Here is a 19,271-nt window from a genome sequence, read left to right as displayed (position 1 = left end):
ATATATTTCTCATAAACCTGAATACAAGCAACAGCAGCTATTTAAGTATGTCTAAAATGTATTTCAGTTAATTTATCTGATATTTCCAAATGTAAAATATAATTTTGTATTGTACTCTGTGCAATGCAGGGCTCTACAGTGGTGCTTTATATTGCCATATATTTAGAAATAGTTAAAAAATAGATGAGTTATTGTAATGATAGTTTAACCCAAGCTTTACAATGTTTCATTTTTACGAACACATTACAGTACTGAATATTATTTAAAACGGTGAATTTTAATCTGAGTTACTAAGTATGTTCACAGAAAGGTACCACTTATTCATTATTTGTGAAATTTAGGGATTTCATTTGATATTGCAATAAAAGAAGTAGATTTCAGGTAGCATCAGCAGCAAACACATTTTTTAATATTAAGTTGTTTTCTTTTTAGTCTGGAACAAACTTTAGAAATGCATTTTTTTTGACGTTTTGTGTTACTGCAGACAGAAAATGAGCATTCTTGTAAATATACTATATGTGAATCAATAGATTGAACCGTCCAAACCTTCTCTGGAAAACATAAGTTTACTGTTAGTATGTGAACAGACTGGAAGAGTGTGGCATCTGTGTCTTGATTAATAACTACCAGGCATATTGTGTTCAGACAGATGGCGGGCACAGAATGCCAAAGTCAGAGATCAAATAGCAACTGATATAATGACTAGTAACTTTTGAACAGTTACAATTTTATAAAGAAATAGCACAATAAACAGAGAATTTACATCCATGAATGTATCTTCAAAAGCAGGAATCTTACAAGATAGCACTGCTTATCAAAATATCATTAAATTGTGAATTTATGATAAAGTAGATGGAGGGTGATATCCTGCCGCTACTGGAGTTTTACCATTGTTTTCAGTGAAGCCAGGATTTCATCTTGAGTGTTTATTGACTTAATATCTGTTGCTCTGTTGTGAAACATGCTCAACAAAGCTTTGAACTTATGGTTAAAAAGAAATTGGTCTTGTTGTAGATCCTTTCCTACTCAAGGTACTCAAACTGCTTTATAAAGTCAATGAATGAAATGCCTGATCCAGAGGAAAGTCTCCTATTGATGACAATAGGCTTTGGATCAGGCTGTAAATGATGATGTATTAAGTATATTAGCTATTGTGTGTTCAGCACCAGCTCACACAAAGTTTTGGACTTAGACCCTATTTTACCAAGAGACAGTGTTGGCTCAGGCACCAGGGAGTCTGGTGGCACCTTAAAGACTATCAGGCACCGTGGTTATCTCTTTTAGAAAATTTCCATCTCTATACAGTACCATGCACCTGGAAAGACAGCAATAGACAAAGACTTGAATGTTTCATCAGAAAGATAACAGCATTTCTCCCAGAACTGTACTGAACTATCAGCAACAGGTATGAACCGCATTTCGTGAACAGATTTAAACCTTTGAATTCTGGACTAGAGATTAAAAGGATACCAAGAAAACAATACTGAGTTTTTATTAGCCTCATTCAACAAGTCATACACTGGGGCTTCCATACTACATGGAATATTGGTTCTGGACTTTGGGAGAGGATGTTCTAATCCCAGTACCTTGTGCAGAATTCCCACATATTTTGCAGAGTCAGGCCATGAAATATTAAGTTACATGGAATCTCTTTTACATCCACTTATGTTTTGTTAAAATGTGGGTAACACTTTTGCAGTAGCCTAGTTTCTGATCCTGAAAGGACAAAATATAATGTTGGGGAGTCCCTTATGTATTTCAGGCACAACCAACACACTCACAGAAACACACACAGAGACTGGAGTCTTTGGTTATGGGTAGCATTTATTGTAGCAGAAGTTCAGCTACACCCTGCAGAAGCATAGCTGTACCACACTCATTTCCCTCCCACATATTCCGAGGAGTGAGCTCAGTGGTTCTCTTGTGTTTCCCCTTTATTGTAATCATCTGCCCTCCCCCTCCCTAGGTGGGAAGTCCTGGTCTCAGCGTTGGCCCAATAATTGCCCTCTAATCACCCTGCCATGACCTTTGTCGCCTTACAAGGGGCTGTTTTTGAGCACTTGGCTATTTTTTTCAGTGAACACCTGTAGGCTTGTGGTTTTTTCCCATGTTCGTCTCTGCCAGTACTTTACCAGGCAGACTTGATGAAGCCTAAAGATAACTCCCCACATATAAAATATTGATTTCTACATCTTAAATATACACTTTTGCACCAACAGTTATTTTATGTATTGCTTTATGTCAGTACTGTAATTTCTGATAACTGTAGTGTCAGCTTTTTCAGGTGGTCTGTATTAACTTTATGAAGTGTACATTATTTTATGATATTTAACTGCTGTACAAAAGATTAGTTGGTTAAAAGGAGAGAAATATATTGAGTTTTCCTTTGTGGTAGGTCATATTAAATTCTGAATTTAATATAGACTTTTTAATTTATGAAAGATTTATATAGACAATTCAAGCAGAAAAGTGGTTTTAATTCTGTTTTGTCTCACAGTCATAACTTGTAATCAGGAATACTATTTTCAGAGTATGTTTGAAAAAATGTTTTTCAAGCACTTTAAATCCCTAGAGGGTGATATATATACAAAAACACAATGCTATTAAAGATAAATTCATAGTGATTTTATTAAAGATAAAGTCCTAATTTGTGAACTATACAATGGCATTTTTAAAAAGAGAAATAAATATGAATTTTGTATTATTGGTCACTGAACTATACTGCTTTCTATTATTAAAATAAATATGTATTGTTGCAAGTTGTGTAACTCTTGTGGCTTTTCAAAATGCAGATAAGATACTGAAGAAATGAATCAGTCATACAAAATTCTAGAAACAAACAAGTAAGTAAGTAATCTTCTTTACAGTATTAATACTTATGTTATAATCAAATAACCAAAAATGAGAGTAAAGCAAAAACTAGCTAATAGTCTGTTGGGAAGAAAAGGATTCCTTTCACTCAGTGACAGGTGTATTATTGTACAACTATATGTGTTTCTTCCTCTTTCTGAAGCATCAAATATTGGACATTGTTGGAGGCAGGATACTGCACTGGATAGACAAATGATTTGATCTCATAGGACAAAATCTTTTTATTTCAGCCTTCTGTACAATTGAAAACAGACAACTATCATGCCATTAATCAACATATGACTTTGGGATTAATGTAGAACTATATTTTTCTAGACTCAGATTCAGTTGGTTTCATTGTTTTTTTAATCATTTTGCATTTCTCACTCTTCAGGGTGAGATGACAGCAGCATCTTTCTGATCCACATAGTAGCTATTCTCTGTGGCAATTCTTTAGAATATGGTGCACTCTGTAAAACACAGATTTTCCTTTGGCTTTTATCAGACCCTTCCATGCTTTTATACAATGGTTCATAAAAAAGTGTGCTAGAAACAGCAAATGGAGACTGAGATGGTGAACACAAACAATGGACAGAATTCAAAGGGAAAATGCATTGCTTGTGCATCCTGGGCAATATGGTCTCTCACGCCCATGGTGGCTTGTCCATAGCCTCATGAACTTCTACTAATAGCCAATCCACTGGCACCACTGCCAACCATTACCCAGAGGGCATAGATGGCCACATAATCATCAGATCCATATAATAGAAAGGTTTCAGAGTAGCAGCCGTGTTAGTCTGTATTCGCAAAAAGAAAAGGAGTACTTGTGGCACCTTAGAGACTAACTAATTTATTTGAGCATAAGCTTTCATGAGCTACAGCTCATCCGATGCATCCAATGAAGTGAGCTGTAGCTCACGAAAGCTTATGCTCAAATAAATTTGTTAGTCTCTAAGGTGCCACAAGTACTCTTTTTCTTTATAAAATAGAAAGATGACTCAGCTTTTTCACAGTCTTTAATTTTGCAAACTGCTTGTTCACAATATCCATCAACCACCTGATTGTTAGACCAAAACAGCATCTTACCACCTACCTTTATCCTGTAAAACTACCCTTCTATTATAAGGTGGAAGTTCTTCTGGGTAGCGACTGTCTTTTTGTTATGTATATGTCCAGTGCCTAGCACAATGGACCTGAGGCCTCAAGACCCTACTGCAATACATACAATACATAAAATAAGTAAAACTCCTCTTCTATGACTTTCATCTGAAGGCTGCTGTCATAACTCTGAGCAACAGCTGTGTTTATAGTATATCCTGAAGCTCATGCCAGAGGTGCCACAGAACACCTGCTCACCTAGGTCAGATGATATGCAACCTGTGATATCCAACCTGGATACGCACCCAGCCATATGTCAGGTCCTTCTTAATTGCCTGAATAATGGGAATGCAATGGTGGGTACATTTGACACCAACAGTGTCTGTGACCAAACTGCTGCAAAAGGCCTTGCCTGCAGCCACTGCCCTACATAAAGTTTCTGAAGCTTCTTAATCTTACAACCTTATCTTTTCCTAAAGCCTTGGCTATTATTTACAGTGGCGTCCTCATTTTGTACAGGGGAAAACAAGCTTCACTTACCATGGAATCTAGTTCTACCCAGAAGAATCATAACACTGCTTGGAACCTCCTTTTTGTCCGTCACCGCAGGAATTCTTAGCTCTGTTGGCACTGTCTGTAATGCCCCCATTAGACACTGACAAACTTGCTTTTCGTTCTTTCCTCCTAATAGGAAACAGGGTGTAATGCAAGATCCATTCCTTTTCTTGCCAGCTTTTTCCTGTGATGCCAAATGAAAAACTTGTCAAAGGTGTCAAAGTCAGAGGAAAAACAGGAGTATTCAATAGAGAAGACTTTCTGCGCACAATATTCCCAGTATGTCATGTCTCAAGCCAATTGAGAGCAGAGAATCAGTTTCAGCAGGATTCAGTTACCACTCCATAGTCAAGTTCTGCCTTTGTCTTTAAGAAATCTCAGATCATTCAGGTATAGCACAGTAAATCATTATCTCTCTCCTAATTGGTTCGTAGTTTCAACTCTGTGCAACATCTGTAATCTATAGAGTATCTGAATCTGTGCCTTTTCCCAATTGCACACTATTCGATCATCCTCAAATCTAGCAAAGAATATAATTTCTTAAAGAGGGGTGGGAGGAAGGAATCCAGAAATTTTGGTAAAATTGTTGTCAGAGATATTTCAAGAGGGCTAGCTATGTTTGTTTCACTGAGGGGTGGGAGGGCCTTTTTTTTTCTTTTTCTTTTTTTTTTTGAAAGAAGTGGAAGGGACACAATTACCACAGGACAATCTGGGTAGCAGAGAAATGTGCAAAGAGAAACAAGACTTTGAACTTTCCTATGTTGCAAAAATTCTCCCTTCCTCTCTGTTTGGGAATACTGTAAAGGTAATACGTAACTTTATGTGGAGCTGAGAAAAGAGCCCTGCCCTATTATATAGCTAACAGCAGTGGGTTTGGAAATGACTTGTTTGATATCAGATGATAGGAGAAAAGGAATGTGTGCAGTGGGGTACATGTTGATGGAAATAAAATTTGTGAGCTCACCCCAAAGAATCTGAATGCCTGGATGAAAATTAGTGGACAGACAATGTACTTATTGCATCTCTCTATAGATACAGAAAGACTCCATTGGGGAAATTCAGGAAGAGGTTTTGTGTGAAGTTCTTAGTACAGTACCAAGAGTGTGCTAAGACATGAAGGCAAAGGAACTTTTCTAAGGAGTTTAAACAGTTACTTTGGTTTTGCCTTTTAGGCAGGTAACATCAGTGTCCAGACTACGGCCAAATGAGCAATCTGCTTCTTTTCCAAATGAAAGACAGAATTCAAGATTCATCAGTATATGTCATTACCTTTTTTCTTGAAGAAAGAGGAAAACATAAGACACCTGCATGATTTTGACCTTAACTTTCTGGTGCAGGGAACTTGCTCAGAGTCTAACATTTTGAAGTCCCTTATAGGATTAGATGCCCTTCAAAAAATAAAAGTACAAATTCAGCAAAGTAAGTTACATTTTAAAAGTTATTACTTTTACAGTAAAGTTATGTATTTCTATAATATAGACTACACAAACAGGATCCAGTCAAGTGGCTAAGTCTCAAAATTAGCCTTTTGTTATCAAATTTATATTTAGTCGTCTTCCGGTTTGCTTGCAGCCTTCTTCATGTTCAGTATACTTTAGTCAGACCACCATCCCTCTGTCTTTTTGTGTGTAGTCTATCTATGAATGAAAGAGACAAAGAGGAGCCATGATAGACAAACACAAAAAAAAAACAAGGGAGAATTATGTTTTTCATCTTTTTTCATGTTTAGTCAATGTGGTCAATCTTTGGGTAAAATCCTCGCCCTATTGAAGTCAAGAGTACAATTCCCATTGACTTGAGTGGGGTCAGGACTTCAATCCTTTGTTTTATTTCCCCTTGCAATTCTAATTGGTCAGTTTAGCCACAACAAAGGACATAAGAACATAACAATGGCCTTACTGGGTCAGACCAATGATCCATCTAGCCCAGGATCCTGTCTTCTAACAGTGGCCAATGCCAGGTGCCCCAGAGGGAAAGAACAGAACAGGCCATCATCAAATGATCCATCCCCTGTCATTCACTCCCAGCTTCTCGCAGTCAGAGGTTAGGGACACCTGGTTGCATCGCTGACCATCTTAGCTAATAGCCATTGATGGACTTATCCTCCATGAACTTATCTAATTCTTTTTTGAACCCAGTTATATTTTTGGTCCTCACAACATCCCCTGTCAATGAGTTCCACAGGTTGACTGTGTATTGTATAAAGAAATACTTCCTTTTACTCGTTTTCAACCTGCTGCCTATTCATTGCATTGGGTGATCCCTGGTTCTTGTGTTTTGTGAAAGAGTAAATAACACCTCCTTATTCAGTTTCTTAAAATCATTCATGATTTTACAGTAGAACCTCAGGGTTACGAACACCTCGGTAATGAAGGTTGTTCATAACTCTGAAATGTTCGTAACTTTGAACAAAACGTTGTGGCTATTCTTTCAAAAGTTTACAACTGAACAGTGACTTAATATGACTTAATACAGCTTTGAAACTTTACTATGCAGAAGAAAAAATTCTCCTTTTAACCATCTTAGTGTAAATGAAACAAGCACAGAAACAGTTTCGTTACCTTGTCAAATCTTTTTTTTTTTTTAAACCTTCGGTCTTTGCTGCTGCCTGATTGTGTACTTCTGGCTCCAAATGAGGTGTGTGGTTGATTGGTCGATCATCTCTCCCCTTAGTCATCTCTTTTCCAAGCTGACAAGTCCCAGTCTTTTAATCGCTCCTCATTTGGAAACTGTTCTTTACCCCTAATCATTTTTGTTTCCCTTTGCTATACTAGGGTTGCCAGGTGTCCAGTTTTCAACTGGAACACCCGGTTGAAAAGGGACCCTGGCGGCTCCAATCAGCAGGCTCCCTACCTGGGTCTGTGCGGGTCCTAGAAGCAACAACATGTGCCTTGGCTCCTAGGTGTTGGCATGGCCAGGGTTCCAATTCTAAAATATCTTTTTTGAGATGGGGTCAACTGGAACTGCATGCAGTATTCAAGGTGTGGTCATTCCATGGATATATATAGTGGCATTATGATATTTTCTGTCTTATTATCTATCCCTTTCCTAATGATTCGTAACATTCTGTTAACATTTCATTTGTTTTGATTTTAAGGGTTAAATAGATCTGATCTAAAGGACAACAACAAGAGAACTGAGGTGAGATATAATTTTATGTGACGTTAAATATTAAATTGAATACTGTCTTCCAAATTTCACATTATTTCTAAATTTGAAATGATAGCTCGTACCTAAGTGCAGTAACAAACTAAAGTGCAACTATTGGTGGAAAAACTACAGTATATGTATCTGCCCTCTGATCAGCTTTCCCAGTATAATAAGAATTGCCAGCTCTATTACACAATGGTTTATGCAGAAACAAAACTGCCAGCTAAGTTATGTCAGATTTTTTTTGTGACATAGAAAGGTGTGGAACCTTTCTATGCTGTGTATATAAGCATTTCAAGTATGTACACGCTGGATATTAAACCTCCAATTTTCCTGGTGCTTTTTCTAGAATCAGCACTTATTTTTCTAGTTTGTATAGCAATTTAAAATTGAAAGCAAGCAAACCATGGAGAATACATCTTGATTTTCAGATAACTGGTTGAGCTTGTTGTACTAGCAACTAGAAAAAAAAAGTCTTGCAAACTACTAAGCAGATTTAATGTGAAAATTCATGATGAATTGTGAACAGGAAATAGTATAAACATTTTTTACTTACTTTTCTAATCATAGCCACACTTATTAGATAGGAATCATACCATTCACGTTCCATGCAGCTTCCAATGCTTTAGACAGATAAAGTACACTGTATCCAAGAAAAAGAGAATCTGCTGTTTATGTGTATGTATTAATAGCAGTCACCACATAGGAATTATTATACTGAGTCAGACCTGTGCTCCATCTACTCCAATACCAGATACTTCAGAGGAAGGTGCAAGAGAACCTATAATGGAGAATTATGGAATAAGCTGTCCATAGGGAAAAGTTTCCTCCTAACCCTTATCAATTAGTGACGGTTTTAATGTCTTGAAACTTGAAGGTTTATATCCCTTCTAAATATTATTTCAGCCCTATTGAATATCACTGTGGCTATTCTCCATTTTTCTTATAAATATTCAATCCTTTTTGAAGCCTGCAAAGTTCTTGGCCTTAAATTATATTTAGAGGCAATGAGTTCCACAGGTAAACTATGCATTGTGTTAAAAGTATTTGTTTATCATTTTGAATTTGTCTTTCAATTTCCTTCACTCTCTGCTTGTTTTGGTTTATTATTAGAAAAGGTAAGGAGAAGCATGACTTACCTTTTTTTACCACTCATTATTTTGTATATGTATACCATCTTTTCTATTATTCTTCTGCTCTGTAAACTAAGCAGTTCCAGCCTTTTCAGTCTCTCTTCATACGGACTTCTTTTCATAGTGCTAAACATATCAAGACTGTTTATAAATTGATGCTGGGAAACAGTAAGGAACCTAGAAACAAATTTTATTCTGAATCATTTCACAAGGCATGAAAGAATAAAAGTAAAAAGTGCTTTGAAAAGGAACAATTCATATTACGGAAGATATTTAAGGGGATAATTTGTTCAGACTCAGTGTGGTTTAACTATTAATTTTATTTCATCCCTTAGGTTATACTGACCTCTAGAGGCACAAGAGTTGGGATAAATCAAACAATCCAGATAAAAGGCGTGCAGGCTAAAAGAAGAAAGAGCCTGCCAAAATTCTGAATTTTAAAGTATAGAAATCGTTCTTCACACCAGCACAGTCCAACCTTGATTTGCCCAATGGGACAGACACCAGCACTATTTTGAAATTATTGCATACAAATGAGCACATAGTGCATGCAAATGACCACTAATTGTTTCTGTGGAATTGGGTTAGTTTGTACATTTATTTGCATATCAACACACAACATATTCTTTGAGCTCATTTTTTCCCCATATCCTACCCCACATACACTTTGAAATATACTTTGGGCCAAATCCTCTTCATGGTATTCATGTAAATAGTCCAAATAGGAATATACTCACATAGTTCTCCAAGCGCTGCAGAATAATACATATAGGGGTAGTTCTACCTACAGGGAAAAAAGAAAAAAAATTTTTACACACAGTGTGGGCAAACTAGGTAACAATAGTTTGACCACTCATTGTAAGTGAGGCCAAACTACAGTGTAACAGGTGAAAAAAAATTGCTTCGGTCTAAACAGGCCTTGTCTATACAAGGGACATTTTAAAAAAAATCCATCTAGTGCTACTACCATTCCACTGCACTGGTGGAAGCCCTAGGATAGGCAAAGCTCTGGCAAATTCTGGCATATTTACCATTGTGTCAATTAAATCACGTGTCAATATAGTATGGTTTATGGAAATTGGTGAGGCTAGACTGGACACCTGGATGAGCTGCACTGTTTCAGCCATTTAAGGTTATAGTAACAAATCTGTTGAAGGTCTGGAAAGAATTTTCTGCATGGACAAAACAGCTACAATTAAGACATCAGACTTTTATAGTTTTGTGGTTGAAAGCTTTTTTTACAGCTTAAATTAGATTTATATTCCATGGCATCATGACTATTAGCATTACTTGAAAAATCACTAGTTACAATACATTCTTGGAACCAGAATAAAGACACAAATTAAGTGCAAGGCTTGTTTTCTCATTGAGAAAGTGGACAGCAAATGTCCTAAGTTCTGGGTTATCAAAACACTGATTATCTTTTGAATTTTTACAGCAAACACACAAAAATCATAGCTCAAAGACACAGTTAACCAGTAACATCTTATGATGATTTTTATAAGTGTGTGTACAAGGGCTTACTATTTTATTTTGAGATATGTAGTGACGTGCTTCTTATCAAATAATTCATCTTTCCCTAGTGCTAAATGCATAGAAATACAGGATGAGAAACACATATCAAATGGGTCATTATAGCTATCAACTATCTTTGCATTTTATGTGTTGATACTGGACCTGAAGATGAGTTAATACTGAGAATTTGCCAAAGAATATAGTTGGGCATATTTTCTTGCTTAAAACCATTGGCTGTTTCCTCAAAATTGTGTATTTGATCTCCCAAATACGAAGCATATTACTAATAGTTTGTTCTGGAACTTACAGTTTCACCTGGCACCAGTGACATTTCAACCTATAAGAACAGTTCAGCTTACTCCTTTACAGGACAATAAAGTCAACGCAAACACTGATAGCAACAATATTTTGAGTATTACAACTTCTGTACCTATACCTATAAAAACATGTATCAAACTTTATCAGCCAACCCGTAGCAAAGGCAGGCAAAAAAGTCACCAGAACAGGCTCCTACTAGTGTTTCTGATAGCTCCACTTCAACAGGAAACCTGGACTCATTCAGAATGGATAACTATTACAAATGCTCTGGAGACTTGAAAGAACAAGCAAGTGAAGTAAAATTAAAATGCAGTGAAGCTGATGTAAGTATTAAAACTGAGCAGGCTGACTTTGAAAAATATCAGCTTTCAATAACCTATGAAAATTCAGATATTGTGAACACAGCCAGTGTTTTTGATGACAGTCATGCTTACTTCAACTCAAGTGAAGTGACAAACACCAAAGAGAACTGTGAAATATTTGAAGTTCAGTGTCCTGCATCAAGCAATGCAGACAGTGTAAGAGCAGGAAACTGCAAGAGAGATTTAGCACCAAGGAGTGCCATTAGAACTTATCTAGAGGAAGCAGATGTTTCAGGGGTGATCCACGCTCATAGTTGGTGTGCGGATATAGACACTGTGAATGCTGTGCTTGAAAATCATGGTATAGACTCAAGCTGCAAAAATGAAGTAGTAGAATCATATCGTATGCTAGAAGATAAATCTGTAACTAAAATCATTCCTCACTTTTCTGCAGGAAAAGCAGAAAATAGTGTTTGTCCAGTAGTCTTTGGAACAACTGAAAAAATAGCAATTTCAGAAGCAACGGAAACAAAAATCAATAAACCGGTACCTCTTGTCCATATTACACTATCTGAACATGAGCCACCTAGGACACCACAGGTTGCCAAATGTCCCACCAGAAAAAAGGATGTCATCTGTAGCATGCCTCCTAATGTGAGTTACAGCTTCAACATACTTGCTTACAAAGAAAATGACAATAAAATAAAAACTAATAGAAATAAATCTGCTTCAAAGACTAAAATGAGAAGCAAAGTACCTCAAGATTTCTCTGTTTCTGATGAGAGTTCCACAAAATGTAACACACACAATACCAACCTCAAGAACCAGATTTTCCCTTCTGTAGGACTGTCTCATGTGGAATCTGAGGCTTCCTCAAAGCTTCAGAAAAAAAGACCTCAGATGAAGAACTACCATATTCTTCAGAGTGCTCAGAAATCTAAAAAGCAAGTATTTCCTTATATCTGCAAAAGTTCAAGCAGCTTAAAGAAACATGTTACTCCACTTTCTGTTCCACGAACACAGCCTGCCTCAGATTTCTTGAATCTGAAATATAGTGATATGTTCAAGGAAATAAATTCAAATGACAAAGGCCCAGGGATTTATGAAATGTTTGGGACTCCCATATATTCCCAAATGCGTGGACTTGGTCAACATGAAAGCAGATTTTACAGGGAAGTTTGTTCTGCTCCACCTGGGAGATACACTGCTAATAAACGTAAATCTAACTGCACTAATGAGAGAGACAGCAGAAGAATAAGAAGCACCCAGAAAAGAACACATTCTAAATCCAAGAACACAATTGGCATTAAACAAAAGCACAAAGACTTAACACCAAAAGAGAGAAGTTCTGAGTTAAGAGATAGCAACACGGAGCTGGATGATGTTGTAATAATTTCTGGTCCAGATTGGCACATAAAGACTTCAAGGAGCATGCCATTGTTTGATGAAGATGAAGGTCAGCAGTTTCTATTTTTGGAGGAGTTTTCACAATTCACTAAACAAAATGAAATAATTCTGAATTCAAACTTGTCAACTATTAAAGAAGTCCCTTTGGAGCAGTCTTCAAATATTAGAGATGTGGCTAACGATCAGATACTTGCAACCAATGTCCACAATTTTTGGCAGGTTGATGATAAATATCATTCAGAATGTGTTGCTTTAGTGAGCAGTTTACTAACGACAGATCAGAATAACAAGTGTGTAGTCCAAGGAAGAGTGGATATGGATGACTCCATGAATCTGGAAGCAAACCAGAATTTCTGTAAATCTATAGATAAATATGAAGCACTGTTTGCATTGTCTTTTCCAGCCAGAGCAGACTGTGTATCTTCTCAACAAAAACTAGATCAGAGTTGGACACACATGTCTGAAAATAGTAATTCAGAAAATGCATCAACTCAGCAGCCAACAAACCAGACTTTAGATGCTGTAATCCCAGTTTTCCAGACTTATCAAAACATTCTGGACTGTGTAGATAATGAAGAACTGACTGATGAGTTGCTTTGTTGCCTGGCGGCAGAGCTGCTAGCACTTGATGAAAAAGATACTGCCTCTTCCAGAATACCTGCAAAGAATACAGGTTCTAAAACACAAAATGTATTTGCTAACGAAGAAAGAGGCAGTGTGAATGAAGATGACAAAGTAGTAGCAATTGCAGAGGAACAGGTAAAAACAAATTTCCCACATCTTGCTAATTGTTTTCCCATGCTGTAGCAACACCACCAGCATGGAAAAACTGATGAACCCTCATATTAGTCAAGCAGATGGTAGCCTGTCCACATCCAGGATTTTTGTGCCCAGTTCATCCTCATCCTGGTGTGCAGACAAACTTGCCCTTAGAGATTTTCCAAAACTAGAAAACTGTATGGTTAGCCTATACTCCTTTGACTACCTAGTCACTTTCTCAGAATCTCAGTAAGCAATTGGGATCAGCAGAGTATCCATCTTGAAGACCAACAGAAGTAACAAATAAACCTGACCAACAGTGACAATATTCCAGGATGAAAGAAGTAATTATGGAGAAACTAAGATGGGCAAGGCTAAAATAACGAGCAGTGATAAACTGGGGAAATGGAGTCAAGGAAAGGGACAAGAGATATTTCTGCCACCCGGAACAAACCCATAGATTTCTTTGGGTCAAGGCAAAAGCACTGGCTCTCTAACCCTAAGTACTACAAGTAGTGCCTGCCTTCCACAGTGGGCCACCTCCTCCTTTTGGATCTATGTTAGCCATCAGATAGCTGTCCTAGAAATGGCCATAAGTGTTGGCTTATCATAGAAGATTGAAATGAGTTTAAATTGGGAAAAATAAAATAAAAATAAGAGAGCTCTATTAGGGAGGGAGTAGAGCATAGTTGCTAGGACACTGAACTGGGCCTCAAGAGACCTGGGTTCTCTTCTGAGCTTAGCCACTAACCTGCTGTGTGACCTTGTGCAAGTCATTTCACCTCTCTACTTCTTCCCCCCTGCCCCATCCCCTTTGTAATTTCAGGGCAGTAATTATTTTTCACTGTGTGTTGGTGCACTGCTTAGCACAATAGGATACTGATATGTAGGTGCTATTGTAACACAAAATAGTAAATACACAGCCACTTGACAGATTTCACTTTCCCTCCTCATAAGCATACATGGGTAGATAGGGAAATTATTTCCCTTCATTCTGAAACGCCCCTTCTAAATTAGCTCCAACTTGTTTTAGAGCAATTGTTCTGGAGGAAGCTATTTCTAGGGCAGGGATATATTTGAATGTATTATCTAGTCCAAGGCTAGTGTCAGGTTGATTCTTCATATTAGTTAAATGTAGGTCCTTGACAACCAGGGTGACAGACAAGGGGATACCCTTTTATCACCCTTTCTTCCCAGATGGAGTTCCTAGCATGCTTTCTCATTGGCATTCAATAGTGCCTATGTACCGTACTTACACATTACTTAAAAGTACTTCTTACATAGTATTGTCATTGTGCCTCTGGGCTGACCGTGAGCCTTGTAATTTGACTACTCTAAAGAAATATTATAAAAAAGAATAATTTCAGATTATGATTTTTAAAAACATGTGAACAACATTAAAATGAAGGCTTTATCTTCCTTTCTCCTCTGATCTACCTTCACCTTGACTACCACCTCTCTAGCAGAGTTACAGTAAAGCTTTCCTGGCACCAAAGAGGGAAAGTGACTTCTTGAACTTCAACGAATCTACTGCATTTCCAGAAAGCAGTCTAGGTCATAAGGATCCTATCACATGGACTAGAGGTGAAATCCTTGGAAAGGGAGCCTATGGCACTGTAAGTTAAAGTCTGAATATTTTTAAAAATATGCATTTGCCTCAAATGACATAATTTCTTTATAACTATTTCCCCCATTATCCCATTTATTATATGTGTCAAAATATTTTGGATTATATAGATGAGTTCTAGATTAACTTCCATGATACATTTATTTTTTAAAAAGCCTGTCTTTAATTCATGTTTAATTTTTTTCAAATACTGGTTTGATTGCAGGTGTACTGTGGTCTGACAAGCCAGGGACAATTAATAGCAGTGAAACAAGTTGCTTTGGATACCTCAGATAAAGTCACTACAGAAAAGGAGTATCAGAAGTTGCAAGAAGAAGTTGACTTGTTGAAAACAGTAAAGCATATCAACATTGTAACCTATTTAGGAACATGTTTAAAAGATAACATCGTAAGCATTTTCATGGAGTTTGTTCCTGGTGGCTCAATTTCTAGTATTATTAATCGTTTTGGGCCATTGCCAGAAATTGTCTTTTGTAAATATACAAAACAAATTCTACAAGGGATTGCATATTTACATAAAAACTGTGTGGTACACAGAGATATCAAAGGCAATAATGTTATGCTTATGCCAAATGGTGTAATAAAGCTGATTGACTTTGGATGTGCAAAGCGTTTAGCATGGGTAAGCCTGAGTGGTACACACAGTGAAATGCTCAAGTCTGTGCATGGGACTCCATATTGGATGGCACCAGAAGTAATAAATGAATCTGGATATGGAAGAAAATCAGACATCTGGAGTATTGGATGCACTGTATTTGAGATGGCAACGGGTAAACCACCTCTGGCTTCCATGGATAGGTTAGCAGCTATGTTTTACATTGGAGCCTATAGAGGACTGATGCCTTCTTTACCTGACCATTTCTCAGGAAAAGCAGCAGACTTTGTCCACGTATGCTTAACCAGGTAAGTAGTTTTTTTAGTTTATATATATTAGTTTGAAATAACCACTTCTGATCTTCGATGCAGTTTCTCAAATTGTTTGACTGTTGCTGATCATCAGTGGAAGCTTGGATTATCTCCTATAAGGTAAAATGCCTATTTAAGGTTTCATTTACTTAGCATTCCAAGAAGGCTTGAAGTAATACTAAATATGAAGGTTGCAAACTCCATATTGCCATTTATCAAAAGTTAGAACCTCTGAACCTCTTAGTTTTTTGGGTCTTGTTCCCCATCAAATCCTGGCCTCACTATTTATACGGAGCTATAGCATGCCATGGATGTTTAGGCAAATCTCCTGAGTTCAGTGGAGACACCTTAAAAATGCCCTCATTGCCAGGATCTGACTTAGGGCTAGCAAAGGGAAACAACTTACAAGACTGGGTCATAAATGAGGGAGCCCTCATATAACTATTTACTTTTCTATTAGAAAACTCTTTAGCCATTACCACTCTAGAAAATATGTTCTCTTTCTGAAACAGAGAGTACATTCCATATAAGTCATTCAGCAGTCCTGGGTGTTGTTTTGCAATGTTTACTTTAAAAAAAGTTTATTTTTTTTTTGAGATTTTTAAACAGCAGTTTACTACTAACACAACAGAAAAGTTACATTTGAAAGGGGTAGGAATAGCACAACAGACAGTTTCCTGCTGTCTGTAGGCATTTCAGTGAAATTAATGGGAGACTTTTATGGGCAGCTGAGGAAAGAATTTGAGCACCATAGAGAGGCAAATGATTTAGTGGATAAGGCAGTGGCTGGAGAGTCAGGAGACCTGGGTTCTACTCCCATTTTGTTACTGACCTACTATGTGACCTAGGGTGAGTCACTGCCTCTTTGTGCCCGCTTCCCCTCTCACAATACTGTCTTGCTCACCTAGGTCCCAAGGGAAGAAAATCTTGTAAAATAGATATTGATAGAGAGACTGTAAATGAAAATTTGAGTATTCATCAGACTGGGTGATTTTGCATTTACCAAGACCTTCCATCCAAGACTTTTAAAGCACTTTACATTAATTTAGCACTAATGCCCCTGTGATGCAGGTATTGTTTCAGTTTTACAAAAATGAAGGAAGGAGCACACAGATTAATTTACTTGTCCATGGTCACAAAGAAAGACTGTGAAGAGGAAACCAAATCTAAGTCTTACGGCACTCTGTCCCATGCCTCAACCTCAAGGCCTTTTCCCCTTGATATACATCCAATGACATTAAGAATTAGCCCAACACCCTCCCCGCCCCAAAAGTGCCTTATTGTACAACTCTCTTTGAAAAATCATGATGGGAAATTTGGTACCACATGGATTTTCATATTATCTGGGTTTACTTCATTAATAGGAAAGAGGAATTAATTAGAATGTTAAAATCTGCACAAAATACTAAATTAGGAGCAGCTTCAAACAAAATACAAATGATCTACAAAAATTAAATATGTGGGCAGAAAACAACATTAGATTCAGTTTGAAAAAATACAAATTAAAACATGCATACGGAAGCCAAAACAGAGGAAGGAAACCTAGAAAGCGGTCTTTCCAGTGTTCCCAATTCTTGTGACTTTATCATGATTCTTGCAATTTGGGATTTTCTTTTTAAAGTCTTAGCTCCTGGAGTCAAGTGATTCCACAAAAATCTCAACTTTCATGTAATAATAATAAAAAAGAAAAAGTTTCTAGCCCACATGGTTGTGGAGATAAGCCTTAAAATATGACTATAGTCTATCCCAAAAGCTCAAAAACAGGGAGGGGAAAAATGTAGCCAACGTATACAGATTTGGTCACTGCATATACGTAGAGTCAGCAAGCAGAGAAATCAATCATTCTTTAAATAGCTTTGATGCAACTGCCCCTGGAATAGCCAGATTACAAGAAAGCTATTGACTAATTGGAAGGAATTCAGAGAGAGAGTGACAATGAGATCAGAGAGCTGGAGGAAATTATTTATGAGTTAAGAATACTATCAAATTAATGTCAACCTGCACTTTTCACCAAGCCCTTCCCCCGAAGAAAGTCCAAAAAAAAGTAATGACTGGAGAAGTGATGAGTTAAGATTGTATCTAGATTTTATAATTTAACAGTTAAGCAACATGCATGTTTTGTAACAACAGTTTATTTTATGTATTAATTTCCCTCACCCTATTATGCAGAAATCAACATGAGCGTCCATCTGCTCTACAACTGCTGCAGCATCCCTTCATGAAGGGAAGACAATGAACTTTTCAAAACTTCTGCCAGACTAATGTACATTTTCCACTCATATCTATTTCTACCACTACAAAAGGTTAATTTGCATTTGAAAATGGGAGTGCAGTAACTTACTAGAACTCAACAATCAGCCAACATTGGAAAGCCCCTATGAGACTGCAATATAATTACAGCAGTTTGATATGTGATGTGAAATGCTTATCAGGGTAGGGGAATGTAGTTGCCATTTATCCAGTAAAGAAAGTAATTTTTTTTCATGCAAAGATTAAGTTTAAGAGTTTGCATTTTGAAGAAAAGCAAAAGCCATGCAGTTTTGTTTTCAAATTGAAAAGGCTTTAAAAGAAGCTATTTTATAGTACTTGAAAAAAAGTTGATGAACTTGGGAATCCCATTTTTTCTGTACATACATAAATGGTAAAATATCTAATATTATCAGAAAGCATCCAAGACAGTCCAGAGAATGCTATTCAGGTGGTCTGGAGCTGTACTTCCCAAACATAATTTGCCAGGTGATTAATTAAATATGGTTGTGGAAATCACTTGGCGAATCAGAATTTACTTTATATACAGGTCAGCATAGAACATAGTTACAAGTACAAAATAAGTTTTCAGAAGAGGAATCCTTTCAATTTCACTTGGATACAGAACAGCAAGTTCCAGCACACAGACATCATCTGGTAGTCTTATCTCTTGCTGCTGGTGGTTTATCAAAAGTTAATTAGCAGGAGATATCTGCTCTATATACATACTCATCTGTAAAACTTCTGTAATTAACATTTCCTGTTTTCTCTGGGAATATGAATGCTATGATAATTTGAGAAGTTTCTTTTTCCTGGTATTAAATTCACTTTGCCATAGTTGTCACTTATCTATATTGCCACTGAATCAGTGCATTTGATGGATACAAGGCAAAAAAGTAAAGCAGGAATCAAATATACACAGGAACAAATAACTGCTTAGAGGTGATGCTTGAGTCATCAAGCTATTCTGAAATGAGAGAGGTAAAATTTCTGCTTTTGTACAAATTGAAATTCATAGAAACCCAACCAATGCATTTCTCTCACTTCTCTAATACAGGTATATTTTATTCTTTGGTGAGTGTATTTCTAAACATAACATTGAAAATTTAAAAAAAAAACAAGGAGTACTTGTGGCACCTTAAAGACTAAAATTTATTTGGGCATAAGCTTTTGTAGCCCACGAAAGCTTATGCCCAAATACATTTGTTAGTCTCTAAGGTACCACAAGTACTCCTCATTCTTTTTGCTGATACAGACTAACACAGCTACCACTCTGAAACCTGAAAATTTAAAGTAATTTAAGCATTTTTGAAAATTTTACCTTAAGTGACTTAGGAGCCAAAGTCTCAGTTTCAAAAGGGACTTAAACACACAGGACCCAAAATCCCCCTGTCTTTCAATAAG

At 36.9% G+C, this 19,271-nt stretch overlaps 1 protein-coding gene and 1 long non-coding RNA gene across 3 annotated transcripts; one reads left to right on the top strand and one right to left on the bottom strand.

Moving 5' to 3' along the window:
• Positions 1-3,182: 3,182 nt before the first annotated feature.
• Positions 3,183-5,910, bottom strand: LOC119863243. The gene is made up of 3 exons (XR_005295538.2): positions 5,773-5,910; positions 4,489-4,687; positions 3,183-3,320 (listed from the first exon to the last, which is right to left on the bottom strand). It is a non-coding gene; the product is annotated as an uncharacterized LOC119863243 (long non-coding RNA).
• Positions 5,787-19,036, top strand: MAP3K19 (mitogen-activated protein kinase kinase kinase 19). 2 transcript variants are annotated; one of them, XM_043505056.1, is made up of 7 exons: positions 5,787-5,922; positions 7,601-7,644; positions 9,122-9,369; positions 10,611-13,087; positions 14,554-14,703; positions 14,920-15,617; positions 17,790-19,036. In XM_043505056.1, the coding sequence occupies exons 4-7, from the start codon at positions 10,865-10,867 to the stop codon at positions 17,854-17,856; spliced, it is 3,138 nt and encodes a 1,045-aa protein (XP_043360991.1). In that variant the 5' UTR covers positions 5,787-5,922; positions 7,601-7,644; positions 9,122-9,369; positions 10,611-10,864; the 3' UTR covers positions 17,857-19,036. The 2 variants fall into 2 exon arrangements, with proteins under 2 accessions (XP_043360991.1, XP_043360990.1); XM_043505055.1 differs by having other exon boundaries at positions 14,551-14,703.
• The last annotated feature ends 235 nt before the right edge of the window (positions 19,037-19,271 follow it).

The sequence above is a fragment of the Dermochelys coriacea genome, chromosome 11 (genome assembly GCF_009764565.3).
Source record: "Dermochelys coriacea isolate rDerCor1 chromosome 11, rDerCor1.pri.v4, whole genome shotgun sequence".
In the NCBI taxonomy this organism is placed as follows: domain Eukaryota; kingdom Metazoa; phylum Chordata; order Testudines; family Dermochelyidae; genus Dermochelys; species Dermochelys coriacea.
The sequence above is the reverse complement of the archived record's forward strand: the minus strand, read 5'-3'. Positions and strand labels throughout refer to the sequence as shown.

Excerpts from the sequence above, each read along its gene's own strand:
- MAP3K19 (XM_043505055.1), top strand. The coding sequence starts at position 10,865 with ATGGATAACTATTACAAATGCTCTGGAGACTTGAAAGAACAAGCAAGT. Across the intron at positions 13,088-14,550 it reads TAGCAATTGCAGAGGAACAG|CAGAGTTACAGTAAAGCTTT; the intron begins GTAAAAACAAAT and ends CCACCTCTCTAG. Across the intron at positions 14,704-14,919 it reads GAAAGGGAGCCTATGGCACT|GTGTACTGTGGTCTGACAAG; the intron begins GTAAGTTAAAGT and ends GTTTGATTGCAG.